General features: G+C 46.5%; 1 protein-coding gene across 1 annotated transcript in view; it reads right to left on the bottom strand.

The window, feature by feature from the left end:
- The window catches only part of PTPRO (protein tyrosine phosphatase receptor type O), a 147,633-nt gene that overhangs the window by 19,156 nt on the left and 108,330 nt on the right, over positions 1–20,147 (bottom strand). Inside the window, 6 exon segments of the mRNA XM_077340691.1 lie at positions 331–412; positions 7,147–7,182; positions 9,050–9,133; positions 14,604–14,672; positions 17,127–17,247; positions 17,841–17,973. Of these exon segments, the coding sequence (XP_077196806.1) occupies positions 331–412; positions 7,147–7,182; positions 9,050–9,133; positions 14,604–14,672; positions 17,127–17,247; positions 17,841–17,973 (525 nt within the window).

Genomic DNA, 20,147 nt, shown 5'->3' with positions numbered 1-20,147 from the left:
TATTATTATATTATTAGCAAGGAAAAACCAGCCTGTCCCCATCTGGATATAAATGCTGACATTCTCAAACTCATCTCCTTTTGAGGGATGGTCCCTGTACCCACCACCCTGTATGTCATTAAGTGGTTTGTGAGCCCTGTGTTTTGGTGAGAGTTGCAGTGTAGAATATCAACATGATAAATGACTTCAAATGCAGGCAATGAAACCTGGTTTCTCTCACACCCAGTCTAAAGAGGAAGAGAACTGAGAAAGTCTGTGCATTTGCTTTACCATCCCTGTCTGCGGAAGTTACAGAGAGTGTTCGGATTGAGTTTCCCAGATGGGTCTTACCTCAAACTGCAAGGAAAATTTGTAATCAGAATCTTTAGCCATGTCCTTGATATAGCTGTCAAAGTCATCCAGCTGGACGGGGCTTGAAAAACAAACCAGAGAGAGAGAGAAAAAGAGAGAAGGTGTTGGTCATTCACAAAATCTACCATCCGGTAATGAAGCAACGGAGCTGAACTGTGTTCCGGTAGGCCTGACTTTGGATCAGAGAAGCTGTACAAAGAAAGAGTCAGGCACATATTTGATAGTAGCATCTAGGAAGAGGGGAGAACCCAGGTAAGTCCAGGTGGGTCCGGGGGGGGGCACTGGGAAGTACGGTGGAAGCAATGGAGCCATAACATTATCTGACAGTGCCTGGTAACTAGCAGGAAAATTGTGGATACAATTGCTACAACACTTCCGGGAAAAACCTAGGTAGCTGTAGGAATCCCCAGAAACTCTATGGCAAAACCATAGAGTCTCCAGTGATTCCTAGAGCTACCCTCTGTAATTCCTGGATTTTCCACTGGATGATGCTGATGGGTTTTTAGAATATTTTTCTCCCACGAGCACTTAAAATGGCAGTAGGCAACAGGAGCTGGTGGGAGGGGAGGCCCTGCCCCCAGGAGGGGAATAATAAGCCTACAGCACCACCCCCTTTAGAGGAACAGAGCTGACCCTACAGCAGATTGGTGCTGTCTCAGGATGGGTCAAAGGGATGGAGGGCCATAGAAACATCTGCCACCATACCCAACCTCTTGCAAAGGGAGATGCCTGTCAAGAGACATGCACAGTTGGCCAGTCTGCCTTAAAAGGGTGAAATCTAACTTTCTCCCAGGGATGGTCCCTGTACCCACCACCCTGTATGTTAGTCTTCTCTGTGCAGGGGAGGGGCTTCACTGGCAGGGAGCAACTTTCAAATATGTCAGCCCCCACCTACAGTCTAAAGGTACAGCCAGCTGAATGAAGGCCACCCTTCATTCCTCACCATGGTTCCCTCAGCCCTTCCATGGCTTAACTGACAAGATATGAAGACTTAGTAAGTACTGGCGGTGAAATAAGGGCTTGAAAAATCAGTTTTCTTCCAAGCAATCTCTTAGACCAGACCCCACAATCATGTTTAATATAACTAAATATAAATATATATATAGGAAGATTCATATATATATATATATATATATATATATATATATATATATGAAGAAGAGTTGGTTCTTATATGCCGCTTTTCTCTACCTGAAGGAATCTCAAAGCGGCTTACATTCGCCTTCCCTTTCCTCTCCCCACAACAGACACCCTGTGAGGGAGGTGGGGCTGAGAGAGCCCTGAGATTACTGAAGAAGAAGAGTTGGTTCTTATATGCCACTTTTGTCTACCCAAAGGAATCTCAAAGCGGCTTACAGTCGCCTTCCCTTTCCTCTCCCCACAACAGACACCCTGTGAGGTGGGTGAGGCTGAGAGAGCCCTGATATCACTGCTCTGTCAGAACAGCTTTATCAGTGCCATGGCGAGCCCAAGGTCACCCAGCTGGTTGCATGTTGGGGAGCACAGAATCAAACCCGGCTTGCCAGATTAGAAGTCCACACTCCTAACCACTACACCAAGCTGGCTGCCTGCAGGCTGGCTTTGGGCGTGAGTTCACCCTAATGTATTTGATCTATATCCCGATTAATGGAAATGTGGCAAGCAGTTTCTCTCGCCTAATGATTGCATTCTAATTCTCAAATGCCGAAGCACATGTCTCCATTTCCCCTCCCCGTTTCCTAGAAGCAACAACACCCCCCCCTCCAAGGAGTCCTGCCTCTTATCGACAGTTAATTGCTCCTGTTTACCTGCTAGCATTAACGATCCAGCGCACAATTAGTCACTGCGTGCTGAAAGGAGCACGGGACTGATAACAGATCCGTTCTGGAGCCTTGTCACAGTTCATCACCGTTAACTAAAGGCACAGCGCTGCTGGAATTGCTAACGCGAGCAAATTGATTTCTCCCCCACGGTTAATTTTCGGCTAATTTTTTACCTCTCCGGAACATTTTTATCGTGCACTATCTGCTGGGGAAGACAAAAAACAATACCATTTCTCTTGTTTCGATGTCACAGTCTGCTGGGAATTGCCCTGGGATTCAGGCTTGAAGGAATCTCCGGCCAAGAGATCTGCAATGGTTCCCTTGGTTGAAGTTGAGTAGCTGGAGGCCAGGGCCAGGACCAGGATGGGAGACACAGAGGTACCTCTGAAAACAGCAGTCCTGCATGTCATCGTCATCCTCCTCCTTCTCCTCCTCCTCCTTCTCCTGGTGATGTTATAGTACCATGAAAATGTGGGAAATTCCATCGCCTGACGGGAGCCAGCCCATGGAGGCTGGTGATGAGGGAGAGGAGGAAGAGGAGAAGCCGCAGCAAGCAGGAGGGAGTGGCAAGAGTCAGGATTTAAGTCACAGGTGGAGAAGCGCCAGCTGGCTGCTCGTTACGAACAAAAGCTGGAGGATACACCTGAGTCTTTGCAGGATGAGGACTGAAATTCTAGACTCCTTGCATAAGTCTTGGCAGGTGCTGTGCTTAGCCTACAGCCAGGTCTATTTGAAGCTGAGGCACTGGGGGCTCAGTCTGGGTGCAGCAAGTGATGCTGCTGCCATGTCCCTGCTCCTAGAAGGCTGCCCAGGTGATTTCCTGCTTGTCTTCGACCCAGATTGTTTATGAGCTTGCTGACTGCCACCTGTCCTCCACTCTGGGACTGCCTTCTGACTTCACTGCTCTCCTACCGGCCTGCTGACCTTTGGACCATCTACTGACCTTCTGCCTGCCTGCTCACAGACTGTTAAAGACAGCTTCTAACTTTAAACTCTGTGTTGTGTTTCTGGCTGAGGCTTGGCACACATTCCTCCACTGTGACTTCCTCCCGGACTGAGAATTCTGCCAGCTCCAAGGTCAGGATGGGCTGAGTCCAGCAAGCGTTCTGGAGGCCAGCCTGGGAGACGAGCTAAGTCTCCAGCCCAGCCTGGGATGGGCCATCACATCACCACTCTGGCAATTGCCCACTCCACAAGCAGCAGCCAATGAAGTTGGGACAGAGAAATGTGTAGAAAGCTACTTCAGATCAGATCAGGCCATTGGTCCATCTAGCCCAGCTCCGCTGTGGCTCTCTGGCAGAATGAGGTCTCACTGTACTGCCTAGAAGCCTTGAACAGGGGATCAAAAGGACTGAACATCAGATCTACTGTACACAAAGCACATGCTGTACCAATGAGCTACATTTGGAGAAAAGTGCCATGCACATACTTTCCAGGGCGGGGTAGCCAGCCTTCAGGTCAAGTCTGGAGACTTCCCAGAATTATAACTGATCTTCTGAGACAAGTTTGGTGCAGCGGTTAAGAGTGGCAGCTTCTAATCTGGCGAGCCGGGTTTGATTCCCTGCTCTTTCATATCCAGCCAGCTGCGTAACCTTGGGCTAGTCACAGTCCTGTTAGAGCTGTTCTCATACAGCAGTCCTGTCAGGGCTCTCTCAATCCTACCTCCCTCACAGGGTGTCTGTTGTGGGGAGAGGAAGGGAAGGCAATCATAAGCCGCTTTGAGACTCCTTCGATTGTGAAAATTGGGATATAAAACCAACTCTTCTTCTTCAGATTACGGAGATCAGTTCCTCTGGAGAAAACTGCCTCTTGGAAGGGTAGATTCTATAGCACTGTAGTATGCTGAGCTCCCTCCCCCCCCCCAAAAAAAACCCCACACACCACTTCCAAATCTTCAGGAATTTCCCAACTCAGAGTTGGAAACCCTAAGCTAGAGCAACCTGTTGAGTTTCTATTTATTATTATTATTATTATTATTATTATTATTATTATTATTATTATTATTATTATTATTATTAGATTTATTTCCCGCCTCTCCCTATAGGCTCGAGGCGGGTCACAGTAGTCTCAGTCCCCTTAAAATCCCCATTAAAAGACATTTAAAAAGGCGTGCTCCCTTGGGGCCTTGATTAACTTATTGACTAATTGGGCATCAGTGCAGTATTCTGAGAGTATTCTGAGAGTATTCGTGACAGTTTTAAGAGTCCCCCCCCCCCTTTCATAGTTCCTGGGACTGCATGAGGGTAGAGGAGCTATTTAGCAGTGCTTCCACCTAGTATCCCATCAATCACTACCATCCCCAAATCCTATTTGACTTCACTGGCGGGAGACATCTGTGCACCCAGCGTTGGTGTCTAAATGGAGTGAGCTTCAAGAGTTCTCCCTCAGTACCAGATCACTGTATGCAAGAGTCAAGAGACGGCTCTGGTGTGGATAATGAAATCTGCACAGTGGGGCTAACCATGGTTACTCTGTGACCCCTACATTCACAGTAAACTCTTAAATTTAATAAGAAACAACAGGAAGGGGTAATATGCTTGTACATTGAGGAAGAGTCACTATACCAGTAGGGTTATGGGCCCAGCATGTTTCTGCTGAGCCACTCTGCCAAATATTCCCAGTAGCAACACCCTCTGCAAAAAAAAAAAAACCCAACAACACACATATCTTTACTTGCAACATCCTTCCTCTTGATGCAGAATCATAGAGTTGAAAGGGGCCATCTAGGCCATCTAGTCCAACTCCCTGCTCAATGCAGGATCAGCCTAAACCTCTAAATTTTGTCCACATCCTTTTTGAAGACAGGCCTTCAGAACTGTACACTGTACTCCTGGTGTGGTCTGACCAATGCAGTATACAGCAGGACTATGACATCTTGCGATTTTGATGTGATGCTGATACAGCCCAAGACTGCATTTGCCTTCTTTACCACTGTGTCACACTATCTGCTCATATTTAGGTTGCAGTCCACAAGTATCCCCAAGATCTCGTCCACACACACTGCTACCCAAAAGCGTATATTCCATACAGCATACATGCTTCTCATTTTTGTGACCCAGATGTAGAACTCCTCCTTATTGATTTGTGTCTTGTTCTCATTTGCCCATTTTCCCAGCATGTTCAGATCTCATTGAACTCTATCTCTATCTTCTGGGATGTTTGCTACTCTTCCCAGTTTGGTGTCATCTGCATAGTTCAGCTGGTACTGAGGGTTGCCCTAGCAACCACAGAAGATGCTGAGTTGTTTTTGGGTTGGGCCTTGGAATCAACCAAGACAAGAGGGAGGAGCAGAAGGCAAGAAAAAGGCCATGAGGACCAAGAGAGGTGACTACAAGCAAGGGGGAGTTAACAGAAAATAGTAAGCAGGGGAATTAAATTTCACTTCCCCCATGTCCCTGTGGATCCCCTTTCCCGTTCGAAGAAGCAGAAGAGCTGTTTATTTATATTCCACTTTTCACTACCTGAAGGAGTCCCAAAGTGGCTTACAAACACCTTTCCCCACAACAGACACCCTGTGAGGCAGGTGGGGCTGAGAGAGATCTGAGAGAACAGCTCCGCAAGAACAGTTCTGAAAGAACCATGATCAGCCCAAGGTCACCCAGCTGGCTGCATGTGGAGGAGGAAGAGTGGAGAATCAAACCCGATTCTCCAGATTAGAGGGCACCGCTCTTAACCACGACACCACGCTGGCTCTCAAACAGCAGCTGCAGATGCTGCCGTCTGTAAAACAAAACAAAACAAGGAAGCCAGTCCATTGAAAGGCTCAATTCCACCTTAATAGGCATCCTTAGATAGAACAGCAGGGGTTCGTCAACAGTCTGGTGTTACTTGCTTACCAACATATCACCATGAAAAAGCAATATAAACTCTGTCTGTGAGAAAACCTCATAATACTGCATTCAGTTATGCGACAAAATGGGCTGCATGATCTTAACAGAAGAAGGAGCAACCGGTAGAGGAAAACCTGTGTCTCAGCAGCAGAACAAATGCTTTGTAGATGGGACTAAGAGACAAGTTCTGTTTCAGCTAAAAGGCTCTCAGGAGCCAGGAGGCCTGAAAATCATCTCCAAAATGCTGCCATTTCCAGAGGGGTCAGTATAGGGATGCCAACCTCCAGGGGGGACCTGGAACTCCTCTAGAATTGCAGCTCATCTCCATACTACAGAGATCAGTTCCCCTGGATAGAGTAGATGCTTTAGAGCAGGGGTAGTCAACCTGTGGTCCTCCAGATGTCTATGGACTACAATTCTCATGAGTCCCTGCCAGCAAATGCTGGCAGAGGCTCATGGGAATTGTAGTCCATGGAAATCTGGAGGACCACAGGTTGATTACCCCTGCTTTAGAGGGTGGAATCTATGGCAGGTATCCCACAGAGGTCTTCCCCAGGTTCCACCTCCAAATCTCCAAAAGTTTCCCAATCAGGAATTCGCAATCTCACCCCCTCCCCCCGATCCCCCACCTGTGGCCAGGGGGAACCTGGCAAACCTAGATCAGTACTGGACTAAAAGGGCTTTGGGTACCAGTCCATATAAAGCCATGGGATGAAATTAATTCACCAGAACCAACAGGATGAAATGAATTCAGAAGAATTTTCTGCTAAACATCCGGAAGAAGTTCCTGACAGTTAGAGCGGTTCCTCAGTGGAACAGGCTTCCTCGGGAGGTGGTGGGTTCTCCATCTTTGGAAATTTTTAAGCAGAGGCCAGACAGAAATGCTGATTGTGAAAACTTCATCAGATTGTAGGTGTGTGGACAGAAGGAACTGGGTAGGTGCTTCACTCTTGTGGCCCTTTCTTGCATTCAGCACGGGGCTGGACTAGATAACCCTGAAGGTCCCTTCCAACTCTATGATTCTCTGATTCTCTATTATTCTATTTCATCTATCGAAAGTTATTACAGGTGACATGAGTGTCCTTGCATTTTCAGGAGGATGCACACATAAGTAAGCACTATTTTCATTTGTTTGTTTGAATATTTACAAAAAATGGGCATACTTGGTCAGCTTTCTCTTCTTCAAGCCATTTTTGCTCCTAAAAGAAAACAAATAAACAAACAAAGTTAGATCCATCGACATATAGATGGTCATATGTCCCTAGTCGGTGGTTTTCTTTTTATATATATATAATTTTCTGAGGTAAATAGATACAGAAAATAGATGTTATAAATAAAACACATATAAGAATAAAAATATATACAGTATTTGCTGACTACTATTTTCCCCTGAAAAACATACCTCCAAGTGGGGGGGTCATCCTATACGCCGGGTGCACTTCAGTTGGGATAGACATAGCTGCCCATAGTGGCCCATAGTACTGTATTTTGAGTGGAAATGTTAGGGGGTCGTCTTATACGCCCAGTCGTCTTATACACCGGCAAATACGGTAACAAATGGTGTTTATAACAAAATACATTCTCGAGGATCAGTTGAAGAGAATAACCTGGCCCAATGTATTTTCCACTATAAATCTGACTACTAGAGTTCCTCATGATTAAGAACATTGCTTATTAATTTACTCAAAACTTCCTAATACAGAAACAATATGTTAAGAGATTGACAGCATTACTTGGGTGGCTTTCTTTTGAATTTTTCATGAGCCACCTTCTGAGTTGTTTGCTCAAGAGGCAGGATCCAAATAAGTAGATCAGGGGGCTATAAGAAGGGATATGATTGACCAAGGGTATTTTTGACATACACTGGAGAACATTTGATGATTAGCAGATTGCCAGCTTCAACATGCGCCTCTGTGCAAATGAATGCGTAAAACCTGCCAGGTTTTCAAAGTGTTCCAAATTGGGGAAACGGTTTCCTCTGAGGAACAGATTTTTACATAACAGTCTCATGTTCTAAAGTGCCTTGGCTTAAGCCAAGGAACAATGAGTTCATACAAGTGTGTGTGTGGTGGGGAAATATTAGTATTGGCAACATTAGTATCCTATGAATAGCGATTATCCATTCGGAATATTTTTATCCCACCCTTCCTCCAAGGAATTCAAGCCAGCATACATTGTGCTGTTCGCCTTCGTTTTATCTTCTCAACAGCCTTGTGAGGAAGGCGAGGCTGAGAAAGAACAAGCAGGGAAGGGGCTGGAGCTCAGCTTGGTCTGCAGAAGGCCCCAAGCTCAAACCTCAACATCTCCAGCTAAAGGGAGCAGGTGGCTGCGGAGGGGAAAGACTTCCACCTGAGACCCAGGAGAGCTGCTGCCAGCCTGATGGGACAATCCTGACTTTGAGGGAGCAAGCGTCTGACTCGGGGCAAGGCAGCTTTGTGTGTGATTGGTCCAAGGTCATCCAGGGAGTTTTGTGGCAGAGTGGAGATTTGAACCTGGATCTCCCAGATTGTAGGCTCTAACCCAGTCTTTCTCAACTTGTTTACCTTTGAGAAACCTTTGAAACATTCTTCAGGCTTCAAGGAACCCCAGAAGTGGCACGATCGTGCAGAATTTGGTTGGGAAGCAGAGCTGTGGACATGTCCACCCGGGGCCCCTCCCCTCCTCACCTCCTCCAGGCCCATCACTGGCCGTTTTGGGAGGGAGAGGCAGGTTGACATGGCCATATGCATTCATATCACCTGATAGATGTTTAATAAATTTTAAAAATATATTAAACACTCGTTAACGCCCACCCACTCAGGAACCCTTCAAGGGCTGTCAAGAAACCCCAGGGTTTTATGAACCCCTGGCTGAGCTTTGACCAGTCATTGGCTCTCTCTTGCTCACCCATGCTGCCACCTCCCTCCCTCCCCCCCCCCAAAATATGCAGCCATAGAGTCAACATTTCCCTCTCCGTCCCACAGAGAGACAGAAGAGAGAGACGTTAGCTTCACAAGCGCCCGAGCAACCGCAGCAAGAAAGGAACAAGGGCGGTTCAGGAAAACCCAAACGTTAAAAATGACTTACCAGGGGTTAATATAAAATGCCAAGAGATAATCAGTCCAGAGGCAGGAAGGTAACAGAGTTAGGAAAGCAAACACGCTCCTACGCCTGTGAGCATTAATAGATAACATACACAGAGATTAGAAATAAAATCAGCAAGGAGGGTTAGCAAAACAAAACAGATGCAAAGAAATGCAATGCACAGCACATCATCAGACAAAGGCAGGGCTGGAAGTCGCCTCCGATTGCACCGAATGAGCCCCGAGACGGAGATCAGGATGAAAATTCGGCACCTGGAAATTTTGTTACAGCGAAAAGGAAGCCCTGCAAAAGGCTAGGATGCTTTCGATTCTGCTGCGGGCAGGACGGCAGCTCAAGTATCTAGTCCCTATGCAAGCCTAAGAGGGAGCCAATACCTGGTGAACCTTCCCAAGCCGGAGGGGCAGGAGGAATCCCAGCCCCTTCCTTCCTCGCTGAGCTCCTTTCCCCTCCTTGTGAGGCACAGAGACAGACTCAGCTGCGTCTGCCTAATGAGTATGCGCATGCCTCATTTGCATGTTATGCCATTTGCTACATGGCACTGTTTTTAGAACAGCATGTGGGTTTCTTTTCTTTCTTTTTTAGCACAGAGCCTACACAGTCCCTGGGCACGTGACACAAAGTAAAGGAATAGAAAGTATCCAAAGCATTACGCAAGGGGCCGCGCTGGGTTCTGAAAAGCAGACGCTGAGGGTCATCCCAAAAAGAAAGATTGAGAGACGCCATGCCCTTGGTCCATCTCGTAACTTGGACAACTCATTCAAACGGCACTCAATTAAGTCCTCTTCTTCTCGGCCGTATGAATGCAGCTAAACATCTCTTGCAACGTGGCAGATTTGAAAGGAAACGGGATTAGTGTGGGCAGTAGGGGATTAGTGTGGGCAGCAGGTAAGGCAGGAAGGCTTGGTGGAAGTTTCCGCCTAAGGACGCAGCCTATCACAAGAAAACACATACAATGGTAAGATGTATGCCGCGTTGAATACGGCTAGTGAAGGAAGAGAAAGGACTTAGAGATGGGTGATGTGGATAGAGGCCCACAAGGCAGTCTAGCAGAGCAATAAGAAATTGTAGCAGCACTAGCTTACAAGGTCTACAAGTACTTTCCCCAAATGGCTCTTTCGGGGGGGGGGAGCATAAACACAAAGCATAATTCAGGCATACAAAGGGGTCCCTCTGACATTGCTCTCTATAGAGACCAGCAGAAGAAAGAATCTACCCTAGGCTATAATTAACAGTTGAACACTTTTAACAATAAATCAAAATCAAAATAGTTTCTCTTATCTCTACTTTAATGCTAAACAAACAACCAAAACGGCCTCCAGATTTGTATCGTTTTCAATGTGGCATTTTCATCAGTGGTTGTTTCCTCCTATAACTTATTTAATGAGCATAAAGTCATAAAGTCATCAAATGATATTGTTCCTTTAGATATCCAACTGGTATATACTGAGGATCTAGTCCTTCACTAATTATACGATCTATTGTTCTTCACTTAAATTTTAACAATATATATATATTGGCCTTTAGCTCCATGCAGCTAAATTGTTCAATTGTTAATTATAGCCTAGGGTAGGTTCTTTCTTCTGCTGTTATATTCATTTCGAACCATCCTTTTTTTGTGGTGTACTCTATGGAGACCATGCAACATCCAAGCAATACCCAGCAGGAAAGGGTCCCACTCTGTGTCTACACAGCTGTTCTTAAGAAGAAGGAAGGCGAGGCGTTGATGGTTATAAGCGTCTTTTTAACCCCAAACCAGGCTGCGGTTTCCCTAAAAAATAAAAATAAACCCGGAAGTGGTGGGTCAAAAATCCAAATCTGGGCTTCAGTAACGGCGACATTACTTGGGAGAACCGTGAGCTGGTCACCTGACCTTAACAAGAAGAAGTTGCTTGCTAGCACACACTCTGTGACTGGCCAGGGACTGGGGCTCAATGGCAGTGCATCTGCTTTGCACACGGAGGGCCGCCTGTTCAATCCCCAGGAGGGGAAAAGTAGCTGGTAGTGAGTTTTGTGAAGCACCTTCTCCTGACCTTGGAGAACCAATCGTAAAAGCCCAAAGATCTGGTACAACTTCCCGTGTTCACAATTTGAATCAGAACTGCAGATGCAGCTTTCGGGTGACTGGTTGCTATAAGCACTGAGCCCTTTGTATTTACGGGGTTTTGTTAGCTTTCTTCAAGTTGGGTTCCTTAATTAGCCGGCCTGTTTGATCTCCTGCCTCTGGTGCCGTGCATACGGCCTCCCTATCAAAGAAGGGTCCCCCCTCCCACCCAGTAGATGAATGATTGCCCCCATCTGGCTATCTGCTTCTGGCGACTTGGAAAGGAAGTCGAGCCTGATTTTGACTTTGTTCATTAGCCGAATGAATCCCGACTTGCGGGGTCCGCTAGAGGCTTTGATTTCATTGGGGGGAGCCTGTGATCAAAAGCCTGGCCCCAGCGCTGTGTTGAATCAATTTTGCATTTCTCGTCATCAGGAAAGAGGCCCGTAAAAATCAGAGAGGCGCTTCAAAGCCTCTCAGCTCCTTCAAACCGGTTCTTAATGGGTGAGCCACAAAGAGAGATGTGGTGTGGGAGGGAGTTTCCCTGAGATTAGCTGAATGGCTTTTCTTCTTTGCCACCACGGAAACCAACAAGTTTTATATCTTCTATTAGGCTGCCTTAGAAGAAAAAGAAGAGTTGGTTCTTATATGCTGCTTTTCTGTACCTGAAGGAGTCTCTAAGCAGCTTACGTTCGCCTTCCCTTTCCTCTCCCCACAACAGACACCCTGTGAGGGAGGGGTGGCCGAGAGATCCCTGATATTACTGAAGAAGAAGTTGGTTCTTATATGCTGCTTTTATCTACCTGAAGGAGTCTCAAAGCGGCTTACAGTCGCCTTCCCTTTCCTCTCCCCACAACAGACACCCTGTGAGGGTGGTGAGGCTGAGAGCCCTGATATTACTGAAGAAGAAGAGTTGGTTCTTATATGCTGCTTTCCTGTACCTGAAGGAGGCTCAAAGCGGCTTACAGTCGCCTTCCCTTTCCTCTCCCCACAACAGACACCCTGTGAGGGAGGCGAAGCTGAGAGAGCCCTGATATCACTGCTCAGTCAAAACAGTTTTCATAGTGCTGTGGTGAGCCCAAACTCACCCAGCTGGTTGCATGTGGGGGAGCACAGATTCAAACCTGGCTCGCCAAATTAGAAGGCTGAACAAGTCCCACGTGGCTTGTTCTGAAAACACGTCTTTATCAATTTGTTTTGCCTCTTTGGAATCTGAAGCCAGGAATCGCTATTGTAACCACGCTCATGATTCCTTAAGGAAACTTAATTTGAGGCGTTCACGATGCGTCTTCAGTCATTCCTGACACTGAGGAGGGTGGGCTTTGGAGAGGGACCCCAGCAGGATATAACGCCATAGAATCCACCTTCCAAAGTGGCCATTACCCTCCAAGCAAGCTGATCTCTGCTGCATAGAGATAGCTGTAATTGAGGTCTCCAGTCACCACGTGGCGGTTGGCAACCCTACATCCAAAGCAGACCTTTTTTTAGCGGGGGGGGGGGGGGGGTTGCAAATACCACATTGCAAGTTAAACAACCACAGCCCCTATAGAAACCTTGTCTTTTGCCCTGCAGTGGGAAACAAAATTAACAACCAGCTGGTCTTGGAGATGAGAAGGCTCATTAATGGGCAATCCATAGAGCATTCTCCGATTGCAGAGTGTAAATATATCTCTGCGGAACCACTAATGGGTTTATAGATCAAACTTTCCGCTCTTCATTGCTTTAGGACACCTATAAAACGTGTCTGGGGAGCAGAATTGCAGCATCTGCCTGCTCTGGCGGGGACGGCCGGCTATCCCTTATTACAATGCCTCCCTCCAAGCAGCCATAATAAAAGGAGTGACCTTGAGCAACTAACTAATCAACATGACGCTTAAAAAGGACAGATGGACCCCCAAAGACAAGAGGGATTGCTAAGACGGTTTGCTGGAGAAGAACGAATGTGGGAGGAAGCAAAACTTTGCCACGAATGGGGCTCTCTTTTAAAAGTTTGAAATGTTAGGAATTTGGGATCCCCGATCTGATCTGGAAAATATTTTGAAAAACAACTTCCATACACTCAATAGCCCTGCCTCAGATAGCCCACATAAGGTCTATCCCAGGGGTAGTCAACCTGTGGTCCTCCAGATGTCCATGGACTACAATTCCCATGAGCCCCTGCCAGCATTGGCTGGCAGGGGCTCATGGGAATTGTAGTCCATGGACATCTGGAGGACCACAGGTTGACTACCTCTGGTCTATCCTGTCAGATCTTGGAAGCTACGCAGGGTTGACCCTGGGAGACCTCAGAACATCCTTCACCTGACTGCCAGGCAATTTGTGGATCTCCTGGCCAAACTACACATGCCATGGGATTTTTTAAAAATTAGCAGTAGTGTGGAATATTAACTTTTCCAATTTCGTCCTCACACAGTAGTTTTAAGTCCAACCTCCTGCTGTGTGAGTCTAAGAGTCTAGCTACTTTCTGCGCAGGGGAAGAATCACTCCTTCCCACTCTGATCTACAGACAAATCCAGCCCAAAGTTTTTCATGCTCCTTGGACCCAGTGAAGTATGTTTTTGGAGGCACAGAGGCAGGAACTGTGTTTTAGCGCCCCCCGCCACCAATAGCAGTACCCCAGCAAAAGAATCTGAAATCTAGAAGAATAGTTGTGTTTGTTCATTTGTTTGTTTATTTGGTTGGCAAGGTAATCTCAGCTAGGTTAATTTACCTGAAATTTCTTTCCTCCAAAATTGCCTTCCTTCTAGATTAGGGGTAGTCAACCTGTGGTCCTCCAGATGTCCATAGATTACAATTCTCATGAGTCCCTCCCAGCGTTTGCTGGCAGGGGCTCATGGGAATTGTAGTCCATAGACATCTGGAGGACCACAGGTTGACTACCCCTCAAGAGGACTTGGCTACGGTGTTTCTTTCTGGGCAATCAGATTGGGCGGGATATTGGCAGCCAGCTTTAGAACTACACTGAACCCTTGCATTCTTGCTCTCCCTTTGGTTAATGTAGCTGTTCCTACTGAAATTATTTTAGGTTACATAAACAAATGAGGGCCTATTATGTAGGCCTCTGTGTTACACCTTTTTTAATTTTTTGTCCCGCAACTTGTTTTCTCCATGTCGGGTCAATCTCGGGGTTTCGTTGGCAATTTTATTTTCAATTCCATGTGGGTTTCATGTGCGAAATGCTTTTTTGCAAACTGATCCCAAAACTTGGAGCTTGACCCCAAAGAGGTCAGCGTGCAGAAGAGGCTGCAGTCTGGTTGCAGAAGCTGAAATAGTCAATGTGTCATTTCCCAACATTCCCTAGTTAGAGTGCAATCAAAAATATTTGCACGAAGGAAGGAAGGAAGGAAGGAAGGAAGGAAGGAAGGAAGGAAGGAAGGAAGGAAGGAAGGAAGGAAGGAAGGAAGGAAGGAAGGAAGGGGAGTAAAAGAATGAAATGCACGTATGGACAGATGGGTGGATAGCACAGAACAGGGTTTTAGGGGGTCAAATGCTTACCAGTTGTAGGGAAGTTTTCCATCTCTCTCCAATGAAGCAAAATTGACAAAGGTTCCAGCTCCACACTCCCTATATTAGGAAGCCCACAAGGTTATTACCGGCAGATATAAAGCCACGATAGTATACACTCAACAGCAATCTCCTGGAGCTCGGGAAAGAGATGCTGGACCATTTCTAATCTGTAGATCAACATCTGGATCCAGCTAGGGAGGTCCTGCATCCATACTGGTGGGATGCCTAACTAGCTGAGACTAACAGATGGATATTATTCAGAAATTCAGGAGGGTGTTGCAGCTTTAGGTGGGAGCAATGAGTCTGACCAGAGGCAAACTGTGGCTTAGCTGTTTTCTGCAGCTAATGTCAGGCTTTTTCAACCTTTAGACCAGGGGTAGTCAACCTGTGGTCCTCCAGATGTCCATGGACTACAATTCCCATGAGCCCCTGCCAGCAAACGCTGGCAGGGGCTCATGGGAGTTGTAGTCCATGGACATCTGGAGGACCACAGGTTGACTACCCCTGCTTTAGACAGTGGAGGAACCCCTGGAATATTTTTCAGGCATTGAGGAAGTGGTGCCATGGCCCTCCAGAGAAGTGGGGGCAGAAGTAAGATGCGGGAGCCAGCCAGTCAATCAATGTATCATTAACCGTTTTTCCATTGTGGAGAATGAAACTAGGCCTGGAGATCAACAGGGGAAGTGAGCTCCAGTGACATTTTTAACCAGGGATGGATAGCCATCTGACAGAGAGGCTGAATCTATGAAGGCTCAAGGGGGCGGCAGGTTACAATGGATGAGCCATAGGGTTGTGAGTGTCCTGCATGGTGCAGGGGGTTGGACTTGATGACCCAGGAGGTCCCTTCCAACTCTATGATTCTATGTTTCTATGATTCTATGACATCTACTGATGTCAGCAGCCATCCATACTTCTGGGAAAGGCTACGTAACCCTTGGGGATCTCTCACGTAACCCCAGAGTTCCACGGCACCCTGGTTGGGAATCCCTGGCTTAGGCATTTGACCCAGCAAGGAAAACTGCAAAATATATCATATATATATTGTTTGCTAATAAAATTGAGTGAGAGGCATTACCCGGATGATCACAGCTGCCGTTATAAGAAGAGCAACGCATGCATAATTCAATTTGCTACTCCAAATGTGCATGTTTCACCTGCAATTTGCAATGTACATCAAATACATCCTGGTTAATAGAGCACCATGTCTGCGGGGGGGGGGGGGAACCAATTAGCACTCTCCCCCCTTAAGTGATGCTTTGAAATGGAATTACCTAGTTTCCTAACCTGAAAGGAATGAGAAAATTATGGCTGTGATTGAAAAGCAATGACGGAGTGTTTGCAAAAACAGCAGTCTAATTTAGCTTGCTGAGTGGGGGTACAGTTTGGTCCAGCTAAGGAGTGGTGAAAGTGATGCAAAGAAGATTGTCAGAAAATAGGAGGGGGGGGGAGGATTCAGGGAATCTCCCAGTTTATAGTTTGGCTCTCGAGCTGCTCCTTCCTAAGAGAGCCAGTTTGGTGTAGTGGTTAGGAGTGCGGACTTCTAATCTGGCATGCCGGGTTCGATTCTGCACTCTCCCACATGCAGCCAGCTGGGTGACCTTGGACTTGCCACGGCACTGATAAAGTTGTTTTGACCAGGCAGTGATATCAGCGCTCTCTCAGCCTCACCCACCCCAGAGGGTGTCTGTTGTGGAGAGAGGAAAGGGAAGGCGACTGTAAGCCGCTTAGAGCCTCCTTCGGGTAGGGAAAAGTGGCATATAAGAACCAACTCTTCTTCTTCTTCTAAGCTTTGCTCTTCTGCATGCATTCATACAGTGAAATATATTAAAACAAATCAATCTCCCATTGCCTCCCATGAAGATAAAATTTAAAAAGAGGATAGGAATGACTGTTAAATTAAAACTCACTAGGATGTAGCCATATCCCTCTAATAGACACCTCAGGCTCCAAAAAACATGACATTCCTCTTTGCATCCTATTGCTCCACCACAAATGACGTTAGAAGTCCAGTTTTATAATAAACTGGGAGCCATTTGTAAATTATCTTAAAAGTAATAAGGTGAATGAGAATATTACTATGGGTTATGTGGAATAATTTAGTTAAGACAAGGTTGAAATGTATTCTAAAGTGAAGATTTATTAGATGTAAATATGTATTTCATCATATTACTATTTTTAATTAAGGATATATATTATAATTATGAATGGTTAATGAAATATTTAATTGTGAAATTTTGATTTCCAATATTTTTTGTGCATGTAGCATTCGAAAACTAAAGAACCTGATTTGTAGATGGTCAGAGGTCTTTTCTAAATACTTTTTTTTTTTGTTATTGTATGTTTTTGGTTACTGGGGGATGTGTCTTTATTATTATTTGTTATTGGGGGGGTTATAGCAGTGGTGTTGGTAGTAGTGTTTCATAGGTTTTGTGCCTTTTTTGTGGTTGTGTAAAACTTTCAATAAAATAATGTTAAAAAAAACCAAAACCAAAAGAAGTCCAGTTGACCCACCTGGCCATCTGCAGGTGTTTTCTCCGGAGGACTACAAGAGTCACAAGCAGCAGCCCAATCAGAAGGATGCTCAGGATGGCTAGAACGGAGATCACCACCACATTGGGATTCATCTCTGTCACTGCAAGCACAAGCACGTGATCCGTGTTAACAAAAACACAAGACCCCGGAGCCAGGAGTGGGTGGGATTCAGGCGAGGAGGGATCTCAGTCTTGTATAATGCCATGGAATCCACCTTCCCAAGGAGCCATTTTCTTCAGGGGAACTGCTCTCTTTAGCCTGGAGAGGAGCTGTGATTCTCAGGGATCCCTAACAGCTCCTGGGGCCAGGGGTGCACTGTTGCTGACTCCCATCCACACACCTCCCCTGCCATCTATCTGCATGAAGTGCCCTGCCACCCATGTTCCCCGTTGCACCAACATTCAGGACTTTTGTACACCGTATTATACAAGCACCCCTTTGTTACCACCAAGTCATGGCTGACCTATGGCAAGCCTGCAGATTTTTCAAGGCAAGACACGTTCAGAGGTGGTTTGCCACTGCTTGCTTCTTGGAGGTACTCCTTGGAGGTCTCCCATCCAAATGATAGGCAGGGCCAACCCTGCGTAGCTTCTAAGATTTGGGAAAGACAAGCTGGCCCAGGCACTTAGGAGCGTGCAGCAGCCACGGGACTCTCAATGCCTTACCCAAACAAAGGACTGGGATGCAGCTTACCCATGGTGGAGACCGCAATATAGGTGGGGACGCTGGGGCTGTTGTGGCTGAAGCTGGTCACGCTGCAGTTGTAGGACGTTGCCGGGGAAAGGCTGGAGATGGTCACTACGTGGGAAGAAACCGTCACGGGCTCCTAAAACCAATAAACGTCCCAGTCAGAACCGAAGGGGTCATGAAGTTTGGAGATAACCTGATCACCTCTTGGAAACCAATCGACTCTTTGTTAACTCCAACAAGAAACAGTCAACAATGAATGCTAGATCCCATGGAACTTGTATACATTTCAGATGGCCCGCCAAGGAAGCTCACAGATGATGCTTCATATGCACACAGTCCGTAGGAGTTGAATGTCCACATCGCTGCACCATCCGGCCACTGATGGGGTTTCTCGAAGCCTGAAGAATGTTTCAGGAGTTTCTCAATGGTAAAAAAGTTGAGAAAGGCTGTCCTAAGGGGCAGGATACCTGCTCCATTCCTGCCTCTACATTGGCCCCTGGGCCCTACGTACCATGCTGTAGATCAGGAGTAGTCAACCTGTGGTCCTCCAGATGATCATGGACTACAATTCCCATGAGCCCCTGCCAGCAACAGGTTGACTACCCCTGCTGTAGATGCTGACTTTTTTTTCTTCACTGGGAGAAGTTGACTAACTAACTTACCCCGGACTAGCTTTCCCTGTTTCCCTGCCCCTTCCCCAAGCCCCACCTGTGGCCATGAGAGACTTTCCCTCCTCTTGACTCTCTGTAGCCTCCCATCACCTGCTGCCACTTAGCACCTGCCTATTTCCCCATAGGAATTTGCTGGGATGCCTGGAGGGTGGAATAAGAGGCCATCTGTCACCCTGCCCATTCCTGTATTTTCTCTCACAAGAATCAAGCTGTATGCAAGAATAAAACTTTGATCAGTCTATGGGGTCACAGATGTCATGCCGGGTGTGTGTGTGGAATGGGGAAGGAAGGTGACACGGCCTACCCAAATCTGAAAGCATGGAGATTTCACAAAGGGTCGTGACCAGTCTATGGCTCTGTAACTATGAACCTATCACAATACACACAGGACTGCACATGACGAAGTCAAGAGAGATTTCCTACAATAAGACACAGCAGACGAAGAGGAACTTATGCTGTTTTCTCACTCAAAAGCATGAGCAAACGGGGTTAACCAGTGTATGTATCTGAATCATCGAGGGAGGGACAAGTCAACTGGCAGAAAACAATTACCAAGTCAAAAACAGCTTCTCAGGGCGGTATCCTAGGCTCAGAGGAAAGGAGCAGGGGGGGGGGGGGGATCGTGGCTCAGTGGTAGAGCATCTTTGCATACAGCAAGTCCCCAGTTCAGTTCCGGGCTCCCACAACTAAAAAGCATCAACTAAGAGATGATGGGACAGACCTTTACTGGTCAGTCAGAGAACATGAGGCTAAAGTGGACAGGCCAGGGGTTTGACTCAGCCTAAGATAGTTTCATGCGCAAATAGATCAGTCAACTGAAATGACCAAGATGGATTCCGATGTGTAGCCATGCGGGTCTGAAGCAGCAGCACAAAGTCTGAGTCCAGTGGCACAATTAAGAAGAAGAGTTGGTTTTTATGTCCCACTTTTCACTACATGAAGGATCCTCAAAATGGCTGACAATCACCTTCACTTCTTTTCCCCACAGCAGGCTCCCTGTGAGGTAGGTGGGGCTGAGAGAGCTCTGACAGAACTGCTCTGCGAGGACAGCTCTAACAGGACAGGCCCAAGGTCACCCAGCTGGCTGCATGTGGAGGAGCGGTGGATCAAACCTGGCCTGCCAGATTAGAGGCTGCTGATCTTAATCACACCACCACACTGGCTTTTGTACAAACTCATCCCTAGAATAAAACGTTGGTCTTAATAGTGCCACTGCTCTCAGACTTTGTTCCCAAACAAAAAATTTTATTTAATTATCAGAATGTCTTTTTGGGGCCCTGTGGACTGATCGGTTTCAGGTGTTTTTTGTCTCTCTTTACACTCACACAGAAACACACAATAATGTAGATGTTTTGTGAAAAGATGCTTGAACTGTACAGTGCCGTGCAGGAGGGAATGCCCTGGATTCTCAGCTGTCTACTCTGCCTTTGACAGTTTGGCGAATCTAGCCCCCAGGAATCTTATGGCTTTTCCACTTCCTGGTTTATGGCTTTTTTAGCTCTGCCTGGAGGATTTTTTAAAAAGTGGGGGCGGGGGAGCGCCAGAAACTGGATTCTAATTAAAACTGCAGACTTTAATTGATTTGGCCATTAAATGAAATCTGTAATTGTGGAATAAAATTAGACCTTCAGATTTATCA

This window comes from Paroedura picta, chromosome 5 (genome assembly GCF_049243985.1).
Source record: "Paroedura picta isolate Pp20150507F chromosome 5, Ppicta_v3.0, whole genome shotgun sequence".
Classification (NCBI taxonomy): domain Eukaryota; kingdom Metazoa; phylum Chordata; class Lepidosauria; order Squamata; family Gekkonidae; genus Paroedura; species Paroedura picta.
This window is presented reverse-complemented; position numbering and strand designations above follow the sequence as displayed.